Source organism: Ipomoea nil, unplaced genomic scaffold (assembly GCF_001879475.1).
Source record: "Ipomoea nil cultivar Tokyo-kokei standard unplaced genomic scaffold, Asagao_1.1 scaffold3377, whole genome shotgun sequence".
Taxonomy (NCBI): domain Eukaryota; kingdom Viridiplantae; phylum Streptophyta; class Magnoliopsida; order Solanales; family Convolvulaceae; genus Ipomoea; species Ipomoea nil.
This window is the reverse complement of record NW_017619805.1, coordinates 1,470,802-1,494,058: the sequence shown is the minus strand read 5'-3', so window position 1 is coordinate 1,494,058 and position 23,257 is coordinate 1,470,802. Positions and strand designations below refer to the sequence as shown.

At 37.1% G+C, this 23,257-nt stretch overlaps 2 protein-coding genes across 2 annotated transcripts; both read left to right on the top strand.

Moving 5' to 3' along the window:
* Window positions 1–3,268: 3,268 nt before the first annotated feature.
* Window positions 3,269–9,149, top strand: LOC109170930 (P-loop NTPase domain-containing protein LPA1 homolog 2-like). The gene is made up of 9 exons (XM_019320061.1): window positions 3,269–3,320; window positions 3,371–3,494; window positions 3,734–3,883; window positions 4,799–5,103; window positions 6,180–6,261; window positions 6,696–7,115; window positions 7,220–7,948; window positions 8,182–8,292; window positions 8,499–9,149. Exons 1-9 carry the CDS (start codon window positions 3,295–3,297, stop codon window positions 8,877–8,879), a joined length of 2,328 nt encoding a protein of 775 aa, XP_019175606.1. The 5' UTR covers window positions 3,269–3,294; the 3' UTR covers window positions 8,880–9,149.
* An 11,675-nt stretch (window positions 9,150–20,824) lies between these two features.
* Window positions 20,825–22,483, top strand: LOC109170898. The gene has a single exon (XM_019320035.1). It carries the CDS (start codon window positions 20,825–20,827, stop codon window positions 22,481–22,483), a length of 1,659 nt encoding a protein of 552 aa, XP_019175580.1.
* The last annotated feature ends 774 nt before the right edge of the window (window positions 22,484–23,257 follow it).

The following is a 23,257-nucleotide window of genomic DNA, read 5'->3' as shown; positions in this document are numbered from 1 at the left end:
CACGTCAGGGTATGCCTTCTATCTTGGTTCGGCCATATTTTCTTGGTCTTCAAAGAAGCAACAGATTGTAGCACTTTCAACCGCAGAAGCAGAATATATTGCAGCAGCAAACTGTGCTACTCAAGCAGTTTGGCTGAGGAGAATTTTGGAATTTCTACAACACAACCAAGAAGCACCTACAACTATTTTTTGTGACAACAAATCAGCAATATCGTTGTCCAAAAATCCAGTCTTTCATGGTCGCAGCAAACACATTGATATCAAGTATCACAAAATCAGAGAGTTGGTTGCTGAAAAGCAAATCAACATTGAGTATTGTTCAAGTGAATGTCAAGTTGCAGATATCTTTACGAAGCCGCTGAAGACAGAGACATTTCTCAAATTGAAGAAGGAAATTAGAATGACCAATATATCCAACTTGGTTTAAAGGAGGCAATGTTATAATAATATTATTATTATAATTATTAAACCAAGCAAGTAATTAATAATTAGTTAATTTGTTGGAAATAATGAAAGTAATGGGTGTGGGTCATGCATTGTATGTGAAGAGTGGCCTAAATTATAGCATTAGTACATGGAGCATTAGCTTCCTGATTAGTAGCTTTCATTTAGTATAAATATGTGGTTTGTATTCATTTGTTAATCATCCCTTCAAATAACATTATTCATTCCTCTCTCTTCTCTCTCAATATATAAATATAATATATTGATATATTATATTTAATATATATTATAGATATATTATATTATATTTAATATACATTATATTAAATATAATATTATATTTAATATATCTAACAATAACAGACTTATAAACTATAACCACAAATATAAACTATATGTTATAATGGAATTATATTATTACTAACATCCCACACGACAAAATGTGTTGGTGCTTGATGCCTAACATTCACCATTATTTCACCTCTCTTCTTTCACATAATCACATATCATGCCATTTCTATTATCCCCGTACCACTTCCAAATCAAATTCATGAGAAATGCATTCAATTTTGACCGCGAGAAATACTCGAATTTTTTATTACTCAAAAGTGATAAAACTCTAAGATCTTTAAGTAGAAATGATCATTTAGACTATTTTTCAATTACTTTTGTAGATGTACAAAACTTCTTCTTAATAATTATGACTACCAGAGTACCAGGTCAAGCGGTAAAAAATTATAACAACATTTATGGTGGTCAAAAATTAAAGTTCAGTCGCATGTCATAAATGGATAAACCCTAATGTTCCGACCACCTATTGGTCTATGTTGCATGGGTTTCTTGTCGAAAGAAACCCAAACACAACTAGTTTCTCATGTGGCGGTTGGAGTCTAGTATTGGACTCTATCAATATATTAGATAACAACAAAAATTAACATAGAATTACTTCTTCCTCTCCTTTTTTTTTTTTTTCTTCTTTGTTCCTCACAGAGACTTTTGCTAGGAAATCTCTGGATGATTGCTAGACTTGTTTTAACATTTACAACAAATTAAAGGAAGAAGATAAATAAAGCCAAGCACCTTGTGTTTAGATGGCATGAAGTGACTCTTCTATATGGGAAGTCATGAAATCGAGCCTCAATGGAGATGATGTTGACTCTTTGTATTTCAATAGGTTGAGAGTTGGTAGTACTCAGAAAAGGGAAGAAAATAAATAAAATGAGTTTTGAAATGATGCCAAAGAGAACAAAGGATGCAAATATATATAAAAGAATTCAAAATTTTCATATATATATATTTTTAATTTGATGAGTTTTGAAATGATGCCAAAGAGAACAAAGGATGCAAATACATATAAAAGAATTCAAAATTTTCATTTTTTTTTTAATTTGAAATTTGTTGATAGTAAAAAAGTTGGCCCGTTGTTGGGGTTGAAAAATTTCCAACTACATTCTGATGGTGATCAGAATCTCAGACTATTTTTGTTTAGTGATTGGAAATTTCAACTACTTTCTAGGCATCGTACATGATGATTGAAAAAGGTAAAAAGAATTTCAAATTTCTAACTACTTTTTATGGTGGTCGAAAGTTTGCGATTTTATAGTAATGTTTAAATCTTCTGGCATAGTTTTATGACTGTTTAAATTCATTTGGTCATCTATGAAACTACTTTCTTAGTGCTATGTGTTTAGGTCTCGTTAACACTTTTTGGGTGGTTAAAATTTTACGATTTTATAGTAGTGTTTAAACCTTCGGCATAGTTTTATGACTATTTAAATTCATTTGCCATCTATGAAAGTATGAAACTACTTTCTTAGTACTATGTGTTTAGTTCAGTTCACGATATTTGATTAAAATTTTTTACAATTCATTTTTTTTTTTTGTAATATTGAATTTAGTGTGACTGCATACAATATATATAATACTATTAAACACAAAAAAAGTTGAACTTTAAATTTATCAGAAAATGTTAAACCAAATAACAAAAAAAAAAAAAAAATTCTTCCAAAAAAAACAAAAAAATAAGAGTTGGATTGATCAATTAATAATAAAAATGACATTTAAAATATGATAGAAGGAGTAGTTAATTCTATTATAAATTAATTGAATAAAAGTATGCCAAGAATAATAAGACTTTGAGATGGCATTCTGTTCAAACATGAAAAGTATAAATTGAAATCAAAATAAAAATATAATAATTAAAATAAGTTTTATAACATGGAAGAATTTCTCTTTTGTGCACATGTTTAAATACATATTTCAATCATTTTTTAATTTTGATTTCTTTCTAATAGAATGAGTAAAGTACCTATGAGATCCTTGTACTATAATGTTTTGTTAAATTTAATCATTGTATTTTTATTTTGTTCAATTTAGTTCATAACTTTATAAAGTGGTGTAATTAAGTATAATAGTTAACAGTGTTATATTACAATTAACTTAGCTTACATGGTGCTGAGATCAACACGTTATCCATTGAAGCATATGATATATAAATAAAATGTCACAAATATAATCTCTATAATTTTATTATATATATTTATAAGTATAAAAAATATTATAAGTAAAGTGTTTGTCACTTATAAAAAATATGTAATACTTTTTAAGTAAAATATACGAAATAATATTTTTAAATCACATTTTAATTTAAAAGTATTACATTTTTTAACATTTTATTTCTATTTTTAATTAGTATTACATTTTTCAATGTAAGTATTGTATTTTTATCTTGACCGAGTCAGAATTCTTGAGACGATTTCATAAGTTTTTTTTACCGAAAAGAAAAGAAAAGCGACCTTCCAAAAAAAAAAAAAAGAAAAAAGCGACGGTGGCGGATGTAATTTGAGCGAAATGGGAGTCCAAATCCGTCAATTTAAGCGGAAAGGACGAAAAGAAAGAAGAGCGAGCGTATATAGAGAGAAAGTGCGCGTTGTTTTGGAGAAGGGGACTCGTGGACACAGTCCAGCTTTGATGCGTGGAAGCAGGTGGCTTACGCAGGGGATGGCGAGATCGCGCTGGAAGCTATATACTCCCTCTCCCCCTCCATCTCTGTAAACCCTAGCCGCTTCCTCTTTGATTTCATTGCGATTACTCAACCCCTCAGGTTTCATTTTCCTACCAGATCATCTGCATTGCGATTCACATTTCCAGATTTTTTTTTTGAAAACCGGATTACGTTCTAATTTGTGATTTGGATTTGACTTTCTCTGCATTCGCATTACTTTTTTTTTTTTTTTTTTTTTTTTTGTTCATATTGATCTTTGATTTCTCATTGTTCTGGTTGGAATAGAGAATGGCGATGGAGGTGACGAAGCTGTTGTACATAGTGGTAGTAGACGATGAAGATGGGAAGAGGGAGAAAGACTCGTTCCGATACACGCGTTCGGTTCTGCAGAGTACTCTGCAGCTCATGGGGTGCAAACCGAGACATGCCTTTAAGGTACTTCTTTCCTTCTTTTTTTGTTTCCTAAAGTATTATAAGCCTTTTTTTTTTTGGGTTCTCCTGATATGTTGTTTTGAAATGTATTTTGTGCAGCGTGTAATACTTGCTTTTGTGAATTAATTTTGAAGAAATATTTATATAAGCCTTGCACGTTCCAATGAAAAATTTCTGATCTCGGATGTGCTCTAAACTCTGCTATGTGTCTTGCAGTGGTAGATCGTTGCTGCATTCTCATTGGATTTATGACTACCTTTAAAATGTTGACTTTTCCTGAATGCTTTAGTACAGTAACTTTGCAAGGTTTAGTTAGTTTGAGTGGGTACAGTAACTTTGCAAGGTTTAGTTAGTTTGAGTGGGAATTACGGGATTTTTGTGAAGTTAGATGAGGCTTATTTGAACTCTGCCGTTGGTGACTGTTGGAAGCAACAACAACTATGCTGTATGTTTTTCCTACAAAAGGATGGGCACTCATTCTGCTATTCACATTCTGATGTCATATTTTTCATTGATTCTTTCACTCTCTGCAGTTTACTTGAGAGATGAATGTTGTTTTCATGAGTGTTTGTTTAGGGCTAACCTTTGAAAATTTTTAAATTTGCAGATGAAGTTTTGTGGCTTATATGATTGAAATTGCAAACTTTACCCTTTTTTTGGTCGGACTTGTTCCATTAATATGGAGAGCAATTAAATTTGAAATTGCCAACCATGTGTTGGACTTGTATTCACCTACCTTAGGTGTTTCACTTGTTATATGATAATTTTTCTCTTTAATGAGACTGCAGAAGAATGTGACATAATGAGTATTCCCAATTGTTTGATTTCATGGTAACTCTGGTATATTTTATTTTATGCCTGAGCCATCATTTGATATATTATATGCTATTGTGACTGAAAGTTTATTTTTCTATTCAGATTAGCCAAAGGGTTTTGGAGAAGATGAGAAACAAGTCCACAAGTGACAGTTTGGTTTCAGTGTGTGCATACAAATCAGAGCAGGATACCTTAAATCAACTTCAGGAAGAGGACTATCATAATAATATTAGTGCATGCTTGGATAGAGCAAATGATGGAGCTAAAAGCGAACCATTTGAATTGTATAAAAGGCGCACAACTGTTGTTGTCAGAAGAAAAACTTTTCTAGATGTTATTTGTGATGCTCTCACAGAATACAAGTATGTTGGCCCAAATCAGAGGGCTGATCTAACTTTAGCTTGCAGGTAAGCTAGCTGACCTTGCACTTCAACTCATCTTTGTAAATTATGACCTGTGTATGTAAGTTGATGTTTGTAGGGTCCTTATTCTTGTGAACTTTACCAAGGCATTTACAACATCTGCTTCATTAGGTTTATAGAAGTAGAGAAGTGGGCTCAACAGTGTATCTTGCTTAGGTTTTTTTTTGGGCGGGTCATTACAGTTGTTATCAGGCTTGGTCTGGTAACCTAAACTTTTTGACAATATTCAAAATCTTGTGTTTTCTATGTATCTCCATTTCCTTTCAAGAAGTATATACCTCGTTTTTCTTTGTGTGAAGAGAAAGAAACATCAAGAAAAGAGTGACAGAAAGGGCTGAAATATATCCATTCACTAAATTGTTTCATCAAGAAAAGAGTGACAGAAAGGGCTGAAATATATCCATTCACTAAATTGTTTTGCTCCTGAATTTTGCCTTTTGTTGTTGGTGTAACAAAGTAACAATTGAGAGGGAGAGGTTTGGAACTCTGCAGAGCCCTGCAGCAAGTGGGTAGTTGGGTCTTTGACTTGAGGATGAATTCATTTTTCAGAGTGAAGTTATTACTGCAAGCTTTTATAGTTTGTGGATGTAGTTACTCACTTATCCAGACCTTCCTCCTGGAATGTCAGATGTTTCTGAATCTGATTAAAATAAAGTTGCTGCTAACATGGTTTGATGACTAGCATGGTTGGTCTTGATATTTAAAGATGTTTGTGGATGTAGTTACTCACTTATCCAGACCTTCCTCCTGGAATGTCAGATGTTTCTGAATCTGATTAAAATAAAGTTGCTGCTAACATGGTTTGATGACTAGCATGGTTGGTCTTGATATTTAAAGATGTTTGTGGATGTTTGACTGAGAACACCCTGAACTAAAGAGTAAAGTTCCTAATATCCAGGCAATGCAAACTACATGATGTTCCATAGATTAGCACACTTTTTCTTTCTAACCTAGTGTCCACGGTCATTTAGATATGTGGTTGATATGGTGATTTTACAGGTCTTTATTTTTATTTAAATTGCTATGGTGTTTTTCATAATACTAATACCTAATTGTTTCAGAATCCGAGAAAGAAAGGAATCTATTACTGTACTCCTTTGTGGAACAAGTGGCTGCGGTAAATCTACTTTGTCTGCACTATTGGTATGAATTCTTTGACTGCCTAGGCCCTTTTAGTTTATGTTGTTGCTCTTTTGAACTTCAGGTCCCTTTTCTCTTTTATCCACCCAGTGGCCCATTGAACCTCACCCTTCCCCCAAAATAAATAAATAAAAACTGAAAATGAAAAGCTACAGATTTTTCTTGGGTAGGGTCCGGAGGGATTGACATTTCAGAATTTTGTGTGGTCTTTAGTATTTTTCCCAGTGAAAGTGTCTCACTGAATTGTGCTTGACATCACATCTGTCCAACATCTTGTCAGGTGTCTGTAGATGTAACCTTTTATTTCTGAGCATGGAGATTTGCAACTCATTCCTCGCATGGCTTCTGGGTCTTAATAATGAGATCTCAAGTGCTGAAAATAGTATTGAAAACAGTTTGTATCATCTCTTTTCTTCAGCTATGTTTATATTCTACAGGGCAGCAGGTTGGGAATCACAAATGTAATATCTACTGACTCAATTAGACATATGATGAGGAGCTTTGTGAATGAAAAACAAAATCCTTTACTGTGGGCTTCAACGTACCATGCTGGGGAATATTTAGATCCAATAGCAGTTGCTGAGGCAAAGGCCAAACGAAAGGCAAAGAAGTTAGCTGGTTATTCAAACCCACAACTACAGAAGAATGATGCTACTAATCAGATGACAAGTCGGAAGTCTCCTGCAGAGGGGAATCCTAGTGCTGTTGATTTAATCAGTCCAAAACAAATGGCAATTGAAGGTTTTAAGGCACAGAGTGAGATGGTTATTGATAGTCTTGACAGATTAATCACTGCTTGGGAAGAGCGGAAAGAATCAGTTGTCGTGGAGGGTGTTCATTTGAGTCTTAATTTTGTGGTACGAATCTGATATCTAAACTTGTGTCTAAAACATTTCCTTTTCTGGTGTTCTTTTACCTCTTGTGGCTAGTGTTTGAATTGCAATTCTATTTTGACATGCAGATGGGACTAATGAAAAAGCATCCTTCAATCATACCTTTTATGGTTTTCATTGCAAATGAAGAGAAACATTTGGAACGGTTTGCTGTCCGTGCAAAATACATGACACTAGATCCTGCTAAAAACAAGTATGTTAAATATATACGTAACATCAGGACTATACAAGAGTATCTCTGCAACCGTGCTGACAAGCATCTAGTTCCAAAGATTAACAACACTAACGTTGATAGAAGTGTTGCAGCCATTCATGCCACTGTATTTGGCTGCCTACGCAGACGTGAGGCAGGAGAGAAGCTTTATGATCCAATCACAAACACAGTTCCTGTTGTTGATGAAGAATACAGGAATCAGTGTGCTGCTAATTCCTTGAGCTCCAAGGGTATGCTCCAACTGATTCAAAGAAAAGGTTCTTCAAGGCATTTGATGGCTCTTTTCAATAATGATGGATCAGTAGCAAAGGCTTGGCCAGTAGACTCAGTAGATAGCAACGGCAAACCCATCATGGAAAATGGATTTGGGATGTCTATGTATGGTCCCTTGCAGATTGGGAAGGCCGAACCTGTTAATCTGCAGTTTGGGCACTTTGGGATCAGTGCTTGGCTCAGTGAGACTGGTTGCACAAGTCATGCCAGCAGTGTGGATGAATCAAGGGGAGACTTGACAGATAATGGCAGTAGGTATTATTCTTCCTGCTGCAGTTCACCAAGATTCCATGAAGGGCTATCCAAGGAGGTGAGTTTTGCTTATTCTAATGAACGCTTATAAACTAGCTTGCATAGTTCAAAGCTTCTAAGTTAGAAGCTATAGCTGGTGTTTGTTCGACTGTCATTTCCCAATTCAATTAACAAAATTAGTACAGTACTTTCTTTAGCTCCTGATCTTATTTTTGAGCTTTGCAAATTTATTCTATTTTTCCATACTTGGTTTCCTTTGTAATCATTTTTAATTCTAGTTTCCTCTTACAGCTCAAAGAAGAACAATCTGTGCATGGTAGTGATGAAGAGATTGATGAGCCACCTGAAATAGATAGTGATGAGGATTTAAGTGATGATGGTTCAAAACATTTTCATGAGGAGGTAGGCATGAAATTTGATGCCATGTTCTTAGCAATTCTTTTTTATTTTTTCCAGTCTATTATTTGCTGAGCTGGCTTAGTGGCTTAAGTCAAATTATTATAAGTATTAGGAGATTTACCACTTCAATGCTAACTTCCTTTCTTAGGGCTTGATAGTAGGTGCATACATTTTTGATTTATTTGTTTGTGGGATACTACTTTTCACAGTTGGAAGGGTCAGTGGATGAGGAGTTTACGAAATCAGATGAGGAGTACGATGATCTTGCTATGCTCGATATCCAACAGAGTGGTTACAGTTGTGACAATGATGACAAATCTAAGAAAACCCTCTTTGAGTCTAGTGACAGGATGGTACCAGTCTCAGGAGATCATCAGGAAATTAACGAGCTTGAAGAAAACCAAAAAGAAAGCTTCTCGAGAACCAAGAGTGAGACGTTTTTGGAGCCACCACTGCGCCGCTATTCATCTCATCGAGAGAAGAACGAGAAGAGAGCAGTGTGTAATGGCAACGTGAGAATTAAAAAGCGTTCTCTGAGCATCCCATCCCTCGGGTCCATGATATTAAACAGTAATGCAACCTCAAGGTAAGAGGCACAGTTTTGCCACTGTTTGTCATTGTTGTTGTTGATGATGATGAGTCTTGTTTTGTGAAATCCTCAGTCACTTGTGTTTTAACTTCCCATGTCCTTTAACACGTCCCCTCCCTCCCTCCCTCTCAGTGTTGTGTTGTATATAATGGTGCATTTAGATGAGTGTGTTGATGCACCTGTTCCAGGTTATTTATTGATTTTAACAAAGTGCAAATGGTGTTACCTTCCTGATTAGTAATTTTATGGACCTGTTTTTAACTCCTCCAAACCCTCCCCAAATCATTATTCAATGGATCATGGTCCACAGATTTATGTGAACTATAAACAAAAAGTACATTTTTAATATATTAAAAATACATTATTTATATACATAAAGTATATTATTTTAAAGAAAAATGACACTTTTTCTCCCGAGTTATATACTTATAGCATTCTTTTTCTCTGAATTACATATAAGCACATTAGCCTTCTCAATTATTTTAAAAGTGATGGTTTTCCCTCTTAATATATTAGATTAACATTTCTACTCTTAGTATAAATATTTTTATTTATTTTTCTTCTCCAATAAATTATTCTTCCAAAAGGTTGAACCCTAACCCCAAATTATTGCGTATACGTAGGGATGATCACGATTTGAATTGAATCGGACACTATAGCAATCGAATTAAAAGTTTCCGGTTATGATTCAGATCCAGAATCAAATATTTTAGTTTATTAAAATTATGAATCTGAAAAACTAAATCTTGAATCATGAACTGGCGGTTCCGGATCCGGTTCGCGATTTTGAATCGTCTTTATTTTAAACTTTTATGTTTTATTTTAAAATAGTCTAAATTCAACAATAAATGTATTTTTTTTAGTTCGGAACATGAACCGGTCGTCCCGGTTCGCGATTTTAATAAACTCTAATTATCGGGTTTTGATTCTAAATTGTAATTAAAATATTTCAATTTGGTTGCTAATAGTGTCTGTTTGGTTTGAACCAAAATGTTGTTATAATTTGTTAGAGAAGAAAAATAAATGAAATATTTATTTTAAGAGTAAATATGTTCATTTAACATTTTAGCGAAAAAATCAATCACTTGAATAATTCAGGAGGAAAAAGTGCTAGAGGTATATAACTCTACAATTTTCCTTATTTTAAAGTGCATGATTTTTTATATATTATCAAATAATGTATATTCAGTGCACAAATAATTTACTTTTGATATATTTAAATTGTATATTTCATTTATGGTCTATACAGAAATGTGGATCATGATTCACACAGTAATGTACCTTTGTCTGCCAAATCACACTATTAAGGCAATTTATATCCTACACCACGGCGCGTGTTGCATTGTGTACCCAAATGCCAAACGACCTTGTTTTAATTTTTAATTTTTATTTTTTAAAATTTCGCTACCCAGTGTTTGGCAGTTAATTTTTCTTAAAAAAAAATCTCATGTTCAAAAATGTACATAATGTTATACTAGAATACACATAATTGTATACATAAATGTACATAATTATATAACAAATTACACATAATATTTTTTAAAAGATAATACACATAATCTAACATAATACATACGGAGTAATAAACATAAACTTTTAAAATAATACACATCAACTCTTAACATAATAGACAAAAATTTCCTGATTCGGATGTACATAATTGTATAAAAAAATGTACATAATTGTATAAAAAATGTACATAATAAAAAATATACATAATTGTATAAACAAATATACATAATCATGTCAACTTCCTACCGCCTCCAAAAACAACATCGTTTTGGGAGACGCGGGGCGCACAGTGCACTATGCACCGTGGTGCAGGGTATAACGATTGCACTATTAAGGGTAGACCGTAATACTAATCTTTATCCCTACAATTTCTTTACTTTCAAAACTGAATTCTACTGTCATATTATGGCCTTGTTTGGTAAAAAAATTGGCTTATAGGCTAATTTTAGCTTATTTGACCATTATTAATTGTTTGATTTAGTTAAAATATCAGTATAAATATTTGATTAATTAACTATTTGCAACTCCAAAAGGCTAAAATTCAAAAAGCTATTCCAAGTAACTTTTCAATTAGCTTTTAAAAAAAGAAATTATACTAAACAGCAATTAGCTAACAGCTAATTTACTAAACACTTTGCAACAATCAGCTAATGTTATCAACTATTTATACCATCTAATTAACACAATCCGCTAACAGCTAACAGCCATTTTACCAAACAGGCCTATGACGTTTGTAATTTTACATTATTATTTTTACATTATTAAATTTTAATTCATCTTAAAAATATAGTATGATAATATTACTTCAAATTATTTAAAAAGGCCAAAAGTAAATATCTTGCCAAAAGTTGACATGCAATGTCATACTATTTTTGTAATCCGACTATTTGTAGGAATAGACAATTCTTGAAATGTGTTTTAATTGTTTGTACATTAATATTCACAATTTTTTGATTGATCACTTCATTTAAAATTTAGGCTCTGTTTCGAAAGTAAGAAAATAACTTCTGAAAAATATTTTTTGAAAAATAAGTCATTTTTTAGAAAATATTTTAATTTTTAATATTTGACTACACAACGAAAAACTGTCTTTGAGTGTTCTGTTCATTGTTTAAAAAAATGAATAGAAAAATGGTAAGAATTGTATACTTCAACATTTTAATTATTTGATATTTTTAATATTTTTTTTTTTTTTGTTGTAAATAGCACTCATTAAATACATACCGTGTGTATGTATATATATATATATATATATATATCTATATATATATATATATATATATATATATATATACACACACACACACACACTAACAGTATATATATATTATGTATATATAGTGTATATATATAGTATGTCTATATATAGTAACAATATATATATAGTGTATACATATAATATGTATATATAGTCACAGTATACATGTATATATACACAGTATACACAATGTATATATAGACAGTATACACTATATATATATATATATATATATATATATATATATATATAGTGTATAATGTGTATATATATACATGTATAGTGTGTATAGTGTTTAGGGTTTAGGGTATATACTGTGCATATTGTGTATATATACCACCATGTGTATATTGTGTGTGTGTGTGTATATATATATATATATATATATATATATATATATATATATATATATATATATATATATATATATATATATATATATATATATATATATATATATATATATATATGGGGAAGGGTTCATGTGCGTGTATAGCTTCCCATGTGGTTGTGTGGCTAGATTTGAGTCGTTGATCAAATCTAGATTAACGGCTCAAATCAATGAAAAAAAAAACGCGTGTCTGGAAGAAAGCCACACACCTTTAAGTGTTAGATCTTAAGCACAAACTCACGCACATTAAGTACAAAACCCACGCACATTAAGCACAAAACCCACGCATTTAAGTATTAACTCACAGACTTTATGTTTCAACAACTACTGACATTAAGCACAAACTCACGCACATCAAGTACAAAATCCACGCACATTAAGCACAATCTCACGCACATTAAGAACAAAACCCACGCACTTTAAGTATTAACTCACAGACTTTAAGTTTCAACAATTACTAACATTAATCACTAACCTCACACACATTAAGCACAAACCCTACGCAAATTAAGCACAAACTCCACTCACATTAAGAACAAATCTCATGCACCTTAAACACAAAAACTCACACTTTAAGTTTTACCAACTACTCGCATTAAGCACAACCCCACGCACATTAAGCACAAAACTCACGCACCTTATGCACAAGACTCACGCATCTTATATACAAAACTCACGCACATTAATCACAGAACCGCTCACATTAATTTTGACCTAGATTCAAAAATTACAAAATTGCTGTGAGTGTTATTAATAATTATTGTTATTATTATTATTATTATATAACCTATGGTAGTTAGTGTGTGGTGTTAGAATAAGTCTGATGTAATATCCTAGTAGATAGGAGAGTTTAGAGGTAATCTTTGATATACTCTCGTGTAATCCTATCTGCCTGTAACTGAATACAATTTGAATTCTCATCTGGTATTAGCCTAACCGATCCGTTTCCTCTTCTCTCTCTTCCACCACCACCGAAACCAAATCACCACCGTAAACAATTCCCTCCCTCCCGATCGCCGATGTCGTCCAATTCATCGCAAAGAACCCCAACCCCCGCCGATGGCTCTTCCTTGGCTGGTTCAAACCCTTTAGCTGGCGCACGCAATTTCATATCCATGAAGCTCACATCCAGGAATTTTCTTTTCTGGAAGACACAAATTATCCCGTTCTTGCGGGGGCAGGACTTGGAGGGCTTCATCAACGGTAGCTACCCGTGTCCGCCGGCGACCGTCACCACCACCGATGGTGACTCCGGCTCCGATGCAACAACGGCGACTCCGGTTCCGAACCCGGCGTACAAACAGTGGGTTCGCCAAGATCAATCCATTCTTTCACTATTGATCTCGGCGATGTCAAATGAAGTCCTACACCTTGCGGTTGGCCGGGCTACCGCCGCCGAGGTGTGGCATTCAGTGTGCACGGCGCTGGGCTCCACGACTCAGGCAAGGTGCCTGAATCTGCTTGGACAATTCCAGGCTCTCCGGCAAGGCAATGCTACGCCAACGGAGTACCTCGGCTGGGCAGAACTCCTCGTTTAAACCCTAGCACAAGCCGGCCAGCCGCTCACCATGTCGGAGCAGAACCTGTATGTTCTGCGTGGATTGCGACCGGAATACCGGTCATATGCTGCTGCCCTCACCGCCAACGCTCCAGTCTCCCTTCCCCAGTTATCCGATTACCTGCAAGCCGCAGACTTCATCCTTGTGGATGAGTTCGTCACTGGAGGTGGTAACGGCGGTTCGTCGCATGCAGCGTTCTATGCAGGCTATGGCCAGTAGGATGGTCGCGGCAATGGTGGGCAACAGAGTGGTGACGGAGGCAGCCGGAACCAGCCTGACCGAGGCGGACGCAATCAGCGTGGTGGCCGAGGTGGACGCGGCGTGCCGAGGTGTCAGATTTGCAGATTGCAGGGCCATACCGCGGTCTACTGTTACAAAAGATACACAACACAACCGCCTGCACAAGCCCACGTCGCAGTTTCCGGGGACTCACCGGCGTCCGGTGCACCACCGCCCGAATCATGGTATCCCGATACGGGTGCTACGACGCACGCAACCCCGGATGGGGGCATGATGACCACCTCGGATGAATACAATGGCCCGGACACACTCCGGGTTGGGAATGGTACAGGTTTAGTAATCTCTCGGGTTGGCCATGCATCAATTCCATCCGAGTCTAAACAGTTGTTTCTGTCAAATGTGTTACATGTCCCTAATTTAACTGTCCCATTATTATCTGTCCAGAAATTTGCCACTGAAAATAGTGTATTTTTTGAATTTCACGGAAATTGTTTCATTGTGAAGGATTCCAACACCAAGGCGGTTCTTCTTAAAGGCCCTACCTCTGGAGGCCTGTACAAGTTACCTGTGTCTCGGAGTCATTTTGCGTTCGTCACTTCTCGTGCTACGCCAACAGTCTGGCATCGCAGGCTTGGTCATCCTCATAGCGTCGTTTAGAATAAAATTCTTAAACACTGTTCAGTCCAGCAAAATAATGTTACTTTAGGGTCATGTACTGCTTGTCATCTTGGCAAGTCTTGTCGTTTTCCATTAAATAGAGTAGAGCAATCTAGTGAAAATGTACTAGATTTAGTCTACACAGATATTTGGGGGCTTGCCCCAGTTATCTCGTCTAGTGGGTTTCGGTATTTCTTGCTGTTTGTTGACGATTATTCTTGCTTATGCTGGTTTTATCCATTAAGGGTAAAATCAGACATCTATAAAATGTTTAATGTGTTTCGTGTGTTGGTAGAGCGACAATTTTCGCGCTCTATCAAATCTATTTAGTCCGACCTAGGGGGTGAGTATCGCAAATTACATACCACCTTTGAAAATCTCGGTATTAATCACCGACAATCCTGCGCCTGTACGCACGAAAAAAATGGGAGAGTTGAGCGCTGCAACAGACACATTGTCGAAACGGGCTTAGCTCTTCTTGCTCAAGGGTCTGTCCCACAACAATATTGGGATTTTGCCTTTGAGACTACCACGTGCCTAATCAATTATCTGCCGTCTTCCGCTATAAAATTCGAAAGTCCCTACTACCGACTATATAAAAAGCAACCTCTATATCAATTCTTAAAAGTATTCGGGTGTCAATGTTACCCGTATCTAAGACCGTATAATCGGAATAAAATCGAGTTCCGTTCCACTCCATGTGTCTTCTTAGGTTACCCACCGTCCTTTAGGGGATATAGGTGCATGGATCTAATCAGTGGGAAAACTTATACCTGTCGCCATGTCCGTTTTGACGAATCTGTCTTTCCCTTTGCAACAGGTTCTCTACCGCAAGCTGATGAGCCTTAGCCCGTGCCTTGGGCTTCTGGACCCATAGTACCAGTTCAGCGTACTGGGTATAATCCGGTTCCCGTTACTCTCAGTCCTGACCCTGAACCATTAGTTCATGAGTCACCTCCTTTAGCCATTGAGCCATTTGCCCCTGCGGCTCGTGGACGAGGTCGGCCTCGGGGCCGGGGTCGGGCGCAGCCTCAGGACCGAGGGCATGTTATGCGGCTACGACACATGACCTACGGTAATAGTGAGGAGTTTCAGGCCCTCACTGCCACAACAACTCCGGATCCAACATGCTACTCTCAAGCTGTTGGGCACTCTCACTAGAGGGATGCTATGGACCAGGAGTTCAATGCTTTGCTTCACAATAACACCTGGCGTCTAGTCCCACCTGATCCTAACATGAATATTATTGGATGCAAGTGGGTTTTTCGTACCAAGCGTACCACATACGGGTCTGTGGAACGTCATAAGGCACGCCTGGTAGTAAAGGGGTTTAACCAAGTAGCAGGTGAAGATTTTTTTGACACTTTCAGTCCAGTTGTCAAGCCAACCACAGTTCGTATGTTATTTTCCTTGGCTATCACAAACAAATGGGTCCTCCGTCAGCTAGATGTGCATAATGCCTTCCTAAATGGCCATCTAGCTGAAACTGTGTATATGAAGCAACCACTAGGTTACGAAGATCCCACTCATCCGGAACATGTCTGCCACTTACAGCGGTCTCTCTACGGTTTGAAGCAAGCTCCCCGTGCATGGTTCAAGCGGCTTCATGACTTCATGTTATCTACAGGGTTTTCTTCGTAAAAACAGATGTCTCCCTCTTCTACCTCAGTTCAGAGGGGTCGCAGGTTTTCCTCCTTGTCTATGTGGATGACATCATTATGATGAGCAACAACACCTCTCTACTTGATACTCTACTTGGTCGTCTTGCAACTTTATTTAAAATACGGGATCTAGGCAAACTTGGCTTCTTCTTAGGGATTGAAACCGTTGACACTACTAGTGGAATGATTCTGTCCCAACGGCGCTACATGACTGATCTGCTGACTAGGGCTGGGTTGGTGGACTGTAAACCCTTGACTACTCCTGCTTCAGTTACTCAATCGGCCACTCCGTCTACGGAACTGTTTGATAATCCGACGCAGTATCGACGCATCGTTGGGGCTCTTCAGTATCTCACTATCACACGGCCTGATTTGTCTTTTTTCAGTTAATCGTCTGTGTCAATTTATGCACGCCCCTACTACTGATCATTGGGCAATGGTTAAACGAGTTCTCCGGTATATTAAGGGGACTCTCCACTATGGCCTGCACCTGAGTGCATCACCCACTACATCCATTCATGCCTATTCTGACTCCGACTGGGCTGGTTGCCCTATTGACAGGAAAAACACGAGTGGATATGCTGTTTTTCTTGGGTATAATCTCATCGCCTGGCTGTCCCGAAAACAGCGTACTATGGCCCGCTCTTCGACAGAAGCCGAGTATAAAGCCCTCGCCGACGTTGCTGCAAAGGTTACTTGGGTTGTTTCGTTGTTACGTGAGTTGGGGCTGCACACTGGTCAACCGTCTACTCTGTGGTGTGATAACTTGGGAGCTACGTACTTGTGCGCTAATCCAGTATTCCACGCCAGAACAAAGCATGTGGAGATTGACTATCACTTCGTACGAGACAAGGTTGCAACGGGGGACTTCAAGGTAAACTTTATATCAACCAAGGACCAGCTCGCTGACATCTTCACCAAGCCGCTCCCAGGTCCAAGGTTCACTGCACTACGAGACAAGCTACATGTTGTTTCTCACCAACCTTCCGCTTGAGGGGGTGTCTGAGTGTTATTAATAATTATTGTTATTATTATTATATAACCTATGGTAGTTAGTGTGTGGTGTTAGAATAAGTCTGATGTAATATCCTAGTAGATAGGAGAGTTTAGAGGTAGTCTTTGATATACTCTTGTGTAATCCTATCTGCCTGTAACTGAATACAATTTGAATTCTCATCATTGCAATCGCATTTTTTTTTAAATTTTGGTAATCCTGGATGTTGATTTAAGCGAGATGAATGGCCCAGATTAAATCGCACAACCGCACATGAGCACTCTAACCGCACCAGAATTGTCCAAATGTTCGAAAAAATATGCGATTTGAAAAAACAAATTGTCCAAAACGGATAACCGAGTCAAAAGTTATGCCTTCCCGAACTTTTAACACTTTAAAACTAAAAAAAATACAAATAAAAAATAAAAATAAAAAACGGCCGAACCGATCAGCCGCGGAAGAGGCCGATTCCGGCCTTCCTCGCGGCCGCCTAGCGCCTAGGCGCAATTTTTGCAACCATGGTTGTCGCTCATCGGGGAATCTGTGCGGCCCATCAGGGGGCCAATACTTTGGCCAGAAAAATTATCATTCAGGACTTTTACTGGCCGACCATGGTAAAAGATTGCATTGAAGAAGTGCTCAGATGTGTAGTGTGCCAATCGTTCGCTAAAAAGAGCACCCGACCGACAACTTTCTATACGCCGTTCACCACTACGATCCCCTTCGCCAAGTGGGGCATCGATCTATTGGGGCCACTCCCTCAAGCGCCCGGACGAGTGCGCTTCTATATAGCGGTCGTGGATTACTTCAACCAAGTGGGCAGAAGCGGAGCCTTTGGCGACCATCACCGAGTACCAGTACTGCCGGTTTGTCTGGAAGAACATCATATGCAGATTCGGACTGCCCGAGCAATTAGTGACCGACAACGGACGAATTTGATAATCGAGCCTTCGCGGCCTTCTGCGTGCAGCCACGATGATCGGTGTGTCCCTGATCCCGAGCCTCAAAAGACTGGGACGGGCGACCAGGTCACGCGGGCGGTGTGTCCCCAGCCGCGCAACACCCCAGGACCCGGACGGACAACCGGGCTGGCCAGGAGGGATGCTCTTACTCGAAGGCAGAAACCCAGGAAGGCGTCCTCATGCGGCCGGGACAGCTCCCGACTGGGTACACGCCCCAAAATGCGTATCAGCAGATTCTCCGGAAGCAATCTTCGCTCAGATTAAGTAGTTTCCATAATTTGCTTAGATAGGAAAGGCAGGGAATTGACGGTTGCATCAGCCCATACGTCAGCCCTACTTACCCCTGACCTTGGCTAGATGTCAGCCCTACTTACCATGTATAGATTCGATATTCGTGTATAAATATCCCCATGAGATCTCCATGGCGGGGGTCCGAAACCCTCTCTCTTCGGGAGCGACATATTTTGAAGGGCAACACCCTAAAGAAATAACAGCGGTTATTCTCTAAAATTATCTTTATTTTCTTACTTTCTTTACACTCACAAATATAGTTATCCGGTAGTGTTGGCCTGCCGGACAGCCATCAACGCTATGAAAACCAACAACGGTCTACAGAGCTTTCTTCGGCTATGACAAGCGATTCTTGAGCGGAGAAGCGGTGGGGGCCTGAGCAATATAAATACGGGCGGTGTGCAGAGGGAGGATCATCAATTAACTCCGAACCAATTCCGACGGCGGCAGCTCTGATTCCGACGGTGGTGTTAGTTTCTAGGCGAGCAGTTTTTTTAGTCATCTACAACATCAATCATCAATTCACTCCGGACCAATTAGTCATCTACAACAGCAATCATCAATTCACTCCGGAACAATTCCGACGGCGGCAGCTCTGATTCCGACGGTGGCAGCTCTGATTCCGACGGTGGTGTTAGTTTCTAGGCGAGCAGTTGTTTTAGTCATCTACAACAGCAAATCATCTTTGTGGTTTTAGTCATCTACAACAGCAAATTATCTTTGTGGTTTTTGGTTCCTTTTCCTTTGAATATTGGTTTCTTCCTTTTTCCATGCTTATTGAGTTAATCTGATGCCATTAAAGTAATTTTCTTTGAATATTGGTTTCTTCCTTTTTCCATGCTTGTTGTTTTAGTCATCTACAACAGCAAATCATCTTTGTGGTTTCTGGTTCCTTTTCCTTTGAATATTGGTTTCTTCCTTTTTCCATGCTTATTGAGTTAATCTGATGCCATTAAAGTAATTTTCTTTGAATATTGGTTTCTTCCTTTTTCCATGCTTATTGAGTTAATTTGATGCCATTAAAGTAAATTCGTACGTCATTAATCAAGTTTTTTGAATACTACTTACTCTATTACATTGTAGTATCTGTTCAAATATACTTTCTCAACTTAATAAAGCCCAAAGAGTCAACAACGCCTCCACTGAGGCTCAATCTCATGACCTCCTACATGGAAGAGGTCACTACATACCATCTAAACACAAGGTGCTTGACAAATATTTAAAATGTTTAGTTACTCCTTTCTTTAATTATGTTTAGCATGAATATTTTATCCTTTCTTAAATGTTTAGTTAATCATTTCTTTAATTATGTTAATTCCAGCCGCACTTTGATCAGTATGTTTAGCATTAATATTTTATATTAATTTATTTAATTAGTCCATCAATTATGTTTAATCCTATAATTATATATTGCAATTAGTTGTTATTTTCCTGAATTTTGATCCAATTATTTTGCATTTAAGTTGATCTTTAATATTGTTATTTTGTTTCGTGTATCTTTTCTGCCTTGTTTTTCATTGCGTTTCCATTTAGTTTAATCCATTTTGATTGACAACTGGTTTTTAAATCCTTTAAATTATCAAATTTATTATTTTTTGTTATTAAATTGCATTGTATCATTTTCCTTTGGGTTTGACCCTTGCTTTGCACACTATCACTACAATTGATTCGTGCACTTGTGATGACATAATTAAAATTGTCCATCACACACTGCTGGAAATCATCAGATTTCCGACCACTTTTCCGACCACCACGAAATATGGTTGCAAAATCCGATTTTTTCTCATTTTTCCGATAACCTCAAAAGATGGTCGGAAAGTGGTCGGAAGATCTGACCACCTAGGTATGGTGGTCGGAAGTTTCCGACCACCAGCATTAGCGGTCGGAAAATGTCGGCAGCTTGCATTTAATTTGCTTTTCTTTTCCGACCACCTTTGTAGGTGGTCGGAAATAGCTTTATATATATACCTCTTCTGCGTGTTTTCAGACCATTTTCTCTAGTTTTTTATATCTTTCTGCTCATTTTTTCCTTGTTGCAGGTATTCTTTCAGAAAATCTTCTATAATAGTGCTAAAATCAAGTTCTACTACATCATATCAAGCTAAACTAAGGTATGTGTGTATATTCTTAGATCTACCATTTAATAAGTCATTTTTTTAGATCTAGGTTTGATTTTTGGGAATACTTATTTAGATTATTTATTTTATGATTGAATAATGTATAGTGTGCATATATGTATATGTGTTTGTATGTATGTATGTATGCTTATAATTATTTGTATATTTATATTTTTTTAATAGCATTTTATATGTGTGTATATTTATTAGTGTGCTTGTATATAATTATTTAAAATATTCGTATTATTTTTAATATATTTATATATGTGTTTGTATTGTATATATGTTTTTGCAGTAGTTTTACATGGCTAATATACCTGAACATCGAAAATGGATGTATAACCGATTGTTACCCGGAAAAAGGGGGTACACTGATGAGTTCTTAATGGGTGTTGAGGAATTTGTAAATTATGCAAGCACGCTTCTTGTATATGAGGCTTCAATGAAGATTAGGTGCCCATGTAGTAAGTGTAAGAATAGAGTACACTTGTCTGTAGATGATGTTCGTGTTCATTTGTATAAGAAGGGTTTTGAACCGAATTATTGGGTTTGGACGTGTCACAATGAGTTTCCCCCCTCAATACAACCGCATATGAATGAGGGCCCTAGTGAAAATAATCGGTATGAACAAATGGTTTTTGATGTATCTGGTCCATCATTTTTTCCACTAAATGCCGAGAATGACCAAGATGAAGAGCCACATAGTACTGCAAAAAACTTCTATGATTTGTTAAATGCTGCGAAACATCCTTTATCAATGAATGTTAATGAAGAAACAGAGCTAGCATATACATTGAGGATGATGAATATCAAGACAACTTTTAATATACCACAGCTAGCAATGGATCAGATATTTGAGTACATTAACCATTTGATGGGTCCTGATAATCGAGTACCTACCAGGTATTATGATGCAAAAAAATTACTTACAAAGCTTGGTCTTGGACATGAGAAGATTGGTTGTTGTGTAAACAATTGTATGTTGTACTATAAGTCTGAAATAAATGACAAGCACTGTAAGTTTTGTGGTGAGCCAAGATTTAAACCTTGCCCATCTGGATCTACTCGTGCAAAAGAGGTGCCTCGCAAAAGAATGCATTACCTTCCTCTCATTCCTCGATTGCAACGTTTGTATGCATCACATAGCTCTGCTTCACACATGCGATGGCATTATGAAAATCGCCGCGAACCCGGTATTATGTGTCATCCCTCTGATGGTGAAGCATGGAAGCACTTTGATAGAAGGTTCCCTGATTTCTCAGCAGATCCTCGAAATGTAAGACTAGGCTTATGTTTTGATGGATTTTCTCCTTTTGGTTTCTATGCAAAGCCGTACTCTTGTTGGCCTGCTATGGTTGTTCCATATAATCTCCCACCTTCAATGTGTATGACTACACCATACACATTCTTAACCTGTATTATTCCTGGACCGAAGAACCCAAAGGCCAATATTGATGTCTATCTGCAGCCTTTAATTGATGAACTTCAATTGTTATGGGAAATAGGTGTCTTAACTTATGATGCATCACTTAAACAAAATTTTATGATGCGCGCTGCGCTAATGTGGACCATCAATGATTTTCCTGCATATGGTATGTTATCTGGATGGCAGACAGCCGGGAAACTAGCATGTCCTTATTTTCTTCATTATTCTAAATCATTTTATTTGAAGAATGGTCATAAAACTTGTTGGTTTGATTGTCACCGTCAATTCCTTCCAATGAATCACTCCTGGAGGAAGAATCGAGATACCTTCGTCAAACAACGAGCTGAGAAATCAAGACCTCAACCAATTTGGACAGGAGATGAGTTGTTTCATAGTTTAGAAAATATCCCAAAGATTATTGATGGTCCAATTGGTCGCATTGAGGGGTTTGGACATGCACACAATTGGAAAAAAAGAGCATATTTTGGGATTTGCCTTATTGGAAGGATAATTTGCTACGTCATAATCTTGATGTGATGCATATAGAAAAAAATGTGTTTGATAACATCTTCCACACGGTTATGGATGTCAAAGGCACAACTAAAAATAAAGACACGCCTAGTGCGCGTCTCGATATGAAGGACGTGTGTAATAGGCCAGAGCTTGAGTTGGTGGAAAATAATGGACGTTATCTTATGCCCAAGGCAAGCTACAGTTTGAATCGTACTAATCAATTAGCTGTCTATGAGTGGTTACGAACTTTGAAGTTACCTGATGGGTTTTCTTCTAATTTGGCTACATGTGTTGATTCCACATCTTCTAAATTAATAGGGATGAAAAGTCATGATTGTCATATTTTTATGCAGTTTCTTGTGCCTGTAGCCTTCATGTTTTTACCAAGCTGTCACTGGAAGCCTTTGACTGAGTTAAGTGCGTTTTTCAGAAATCTGTGTTCTACATCCCTATGTGTAGACAAAATACAGGAAATGGAAAACTCGATTGTTTTAACATTGTGTAAGTTAGAACGGTTTTTCCCTCCAGCACTGTTTGACTGCATGGAACACTTGCCTGTCCATCTTCCCTATGAAGCACGTTTAGGTGGCCCAGTACAATATCGTTGGATGTATCCATTTGAACGCTTCCTCAATCACTTAAAGTCCAAAATGAAAAATAAGAGATACGTTGAAGGTTCAATTGCTGATGCATATATGCTTGAAGAGGCAACACACTTTGCATCATTTTATTTTGATGATGATGTGCAGAGTAGAAGAACAAGGATAGGTCGGAACCTAAATGATGGAGGCATTGATC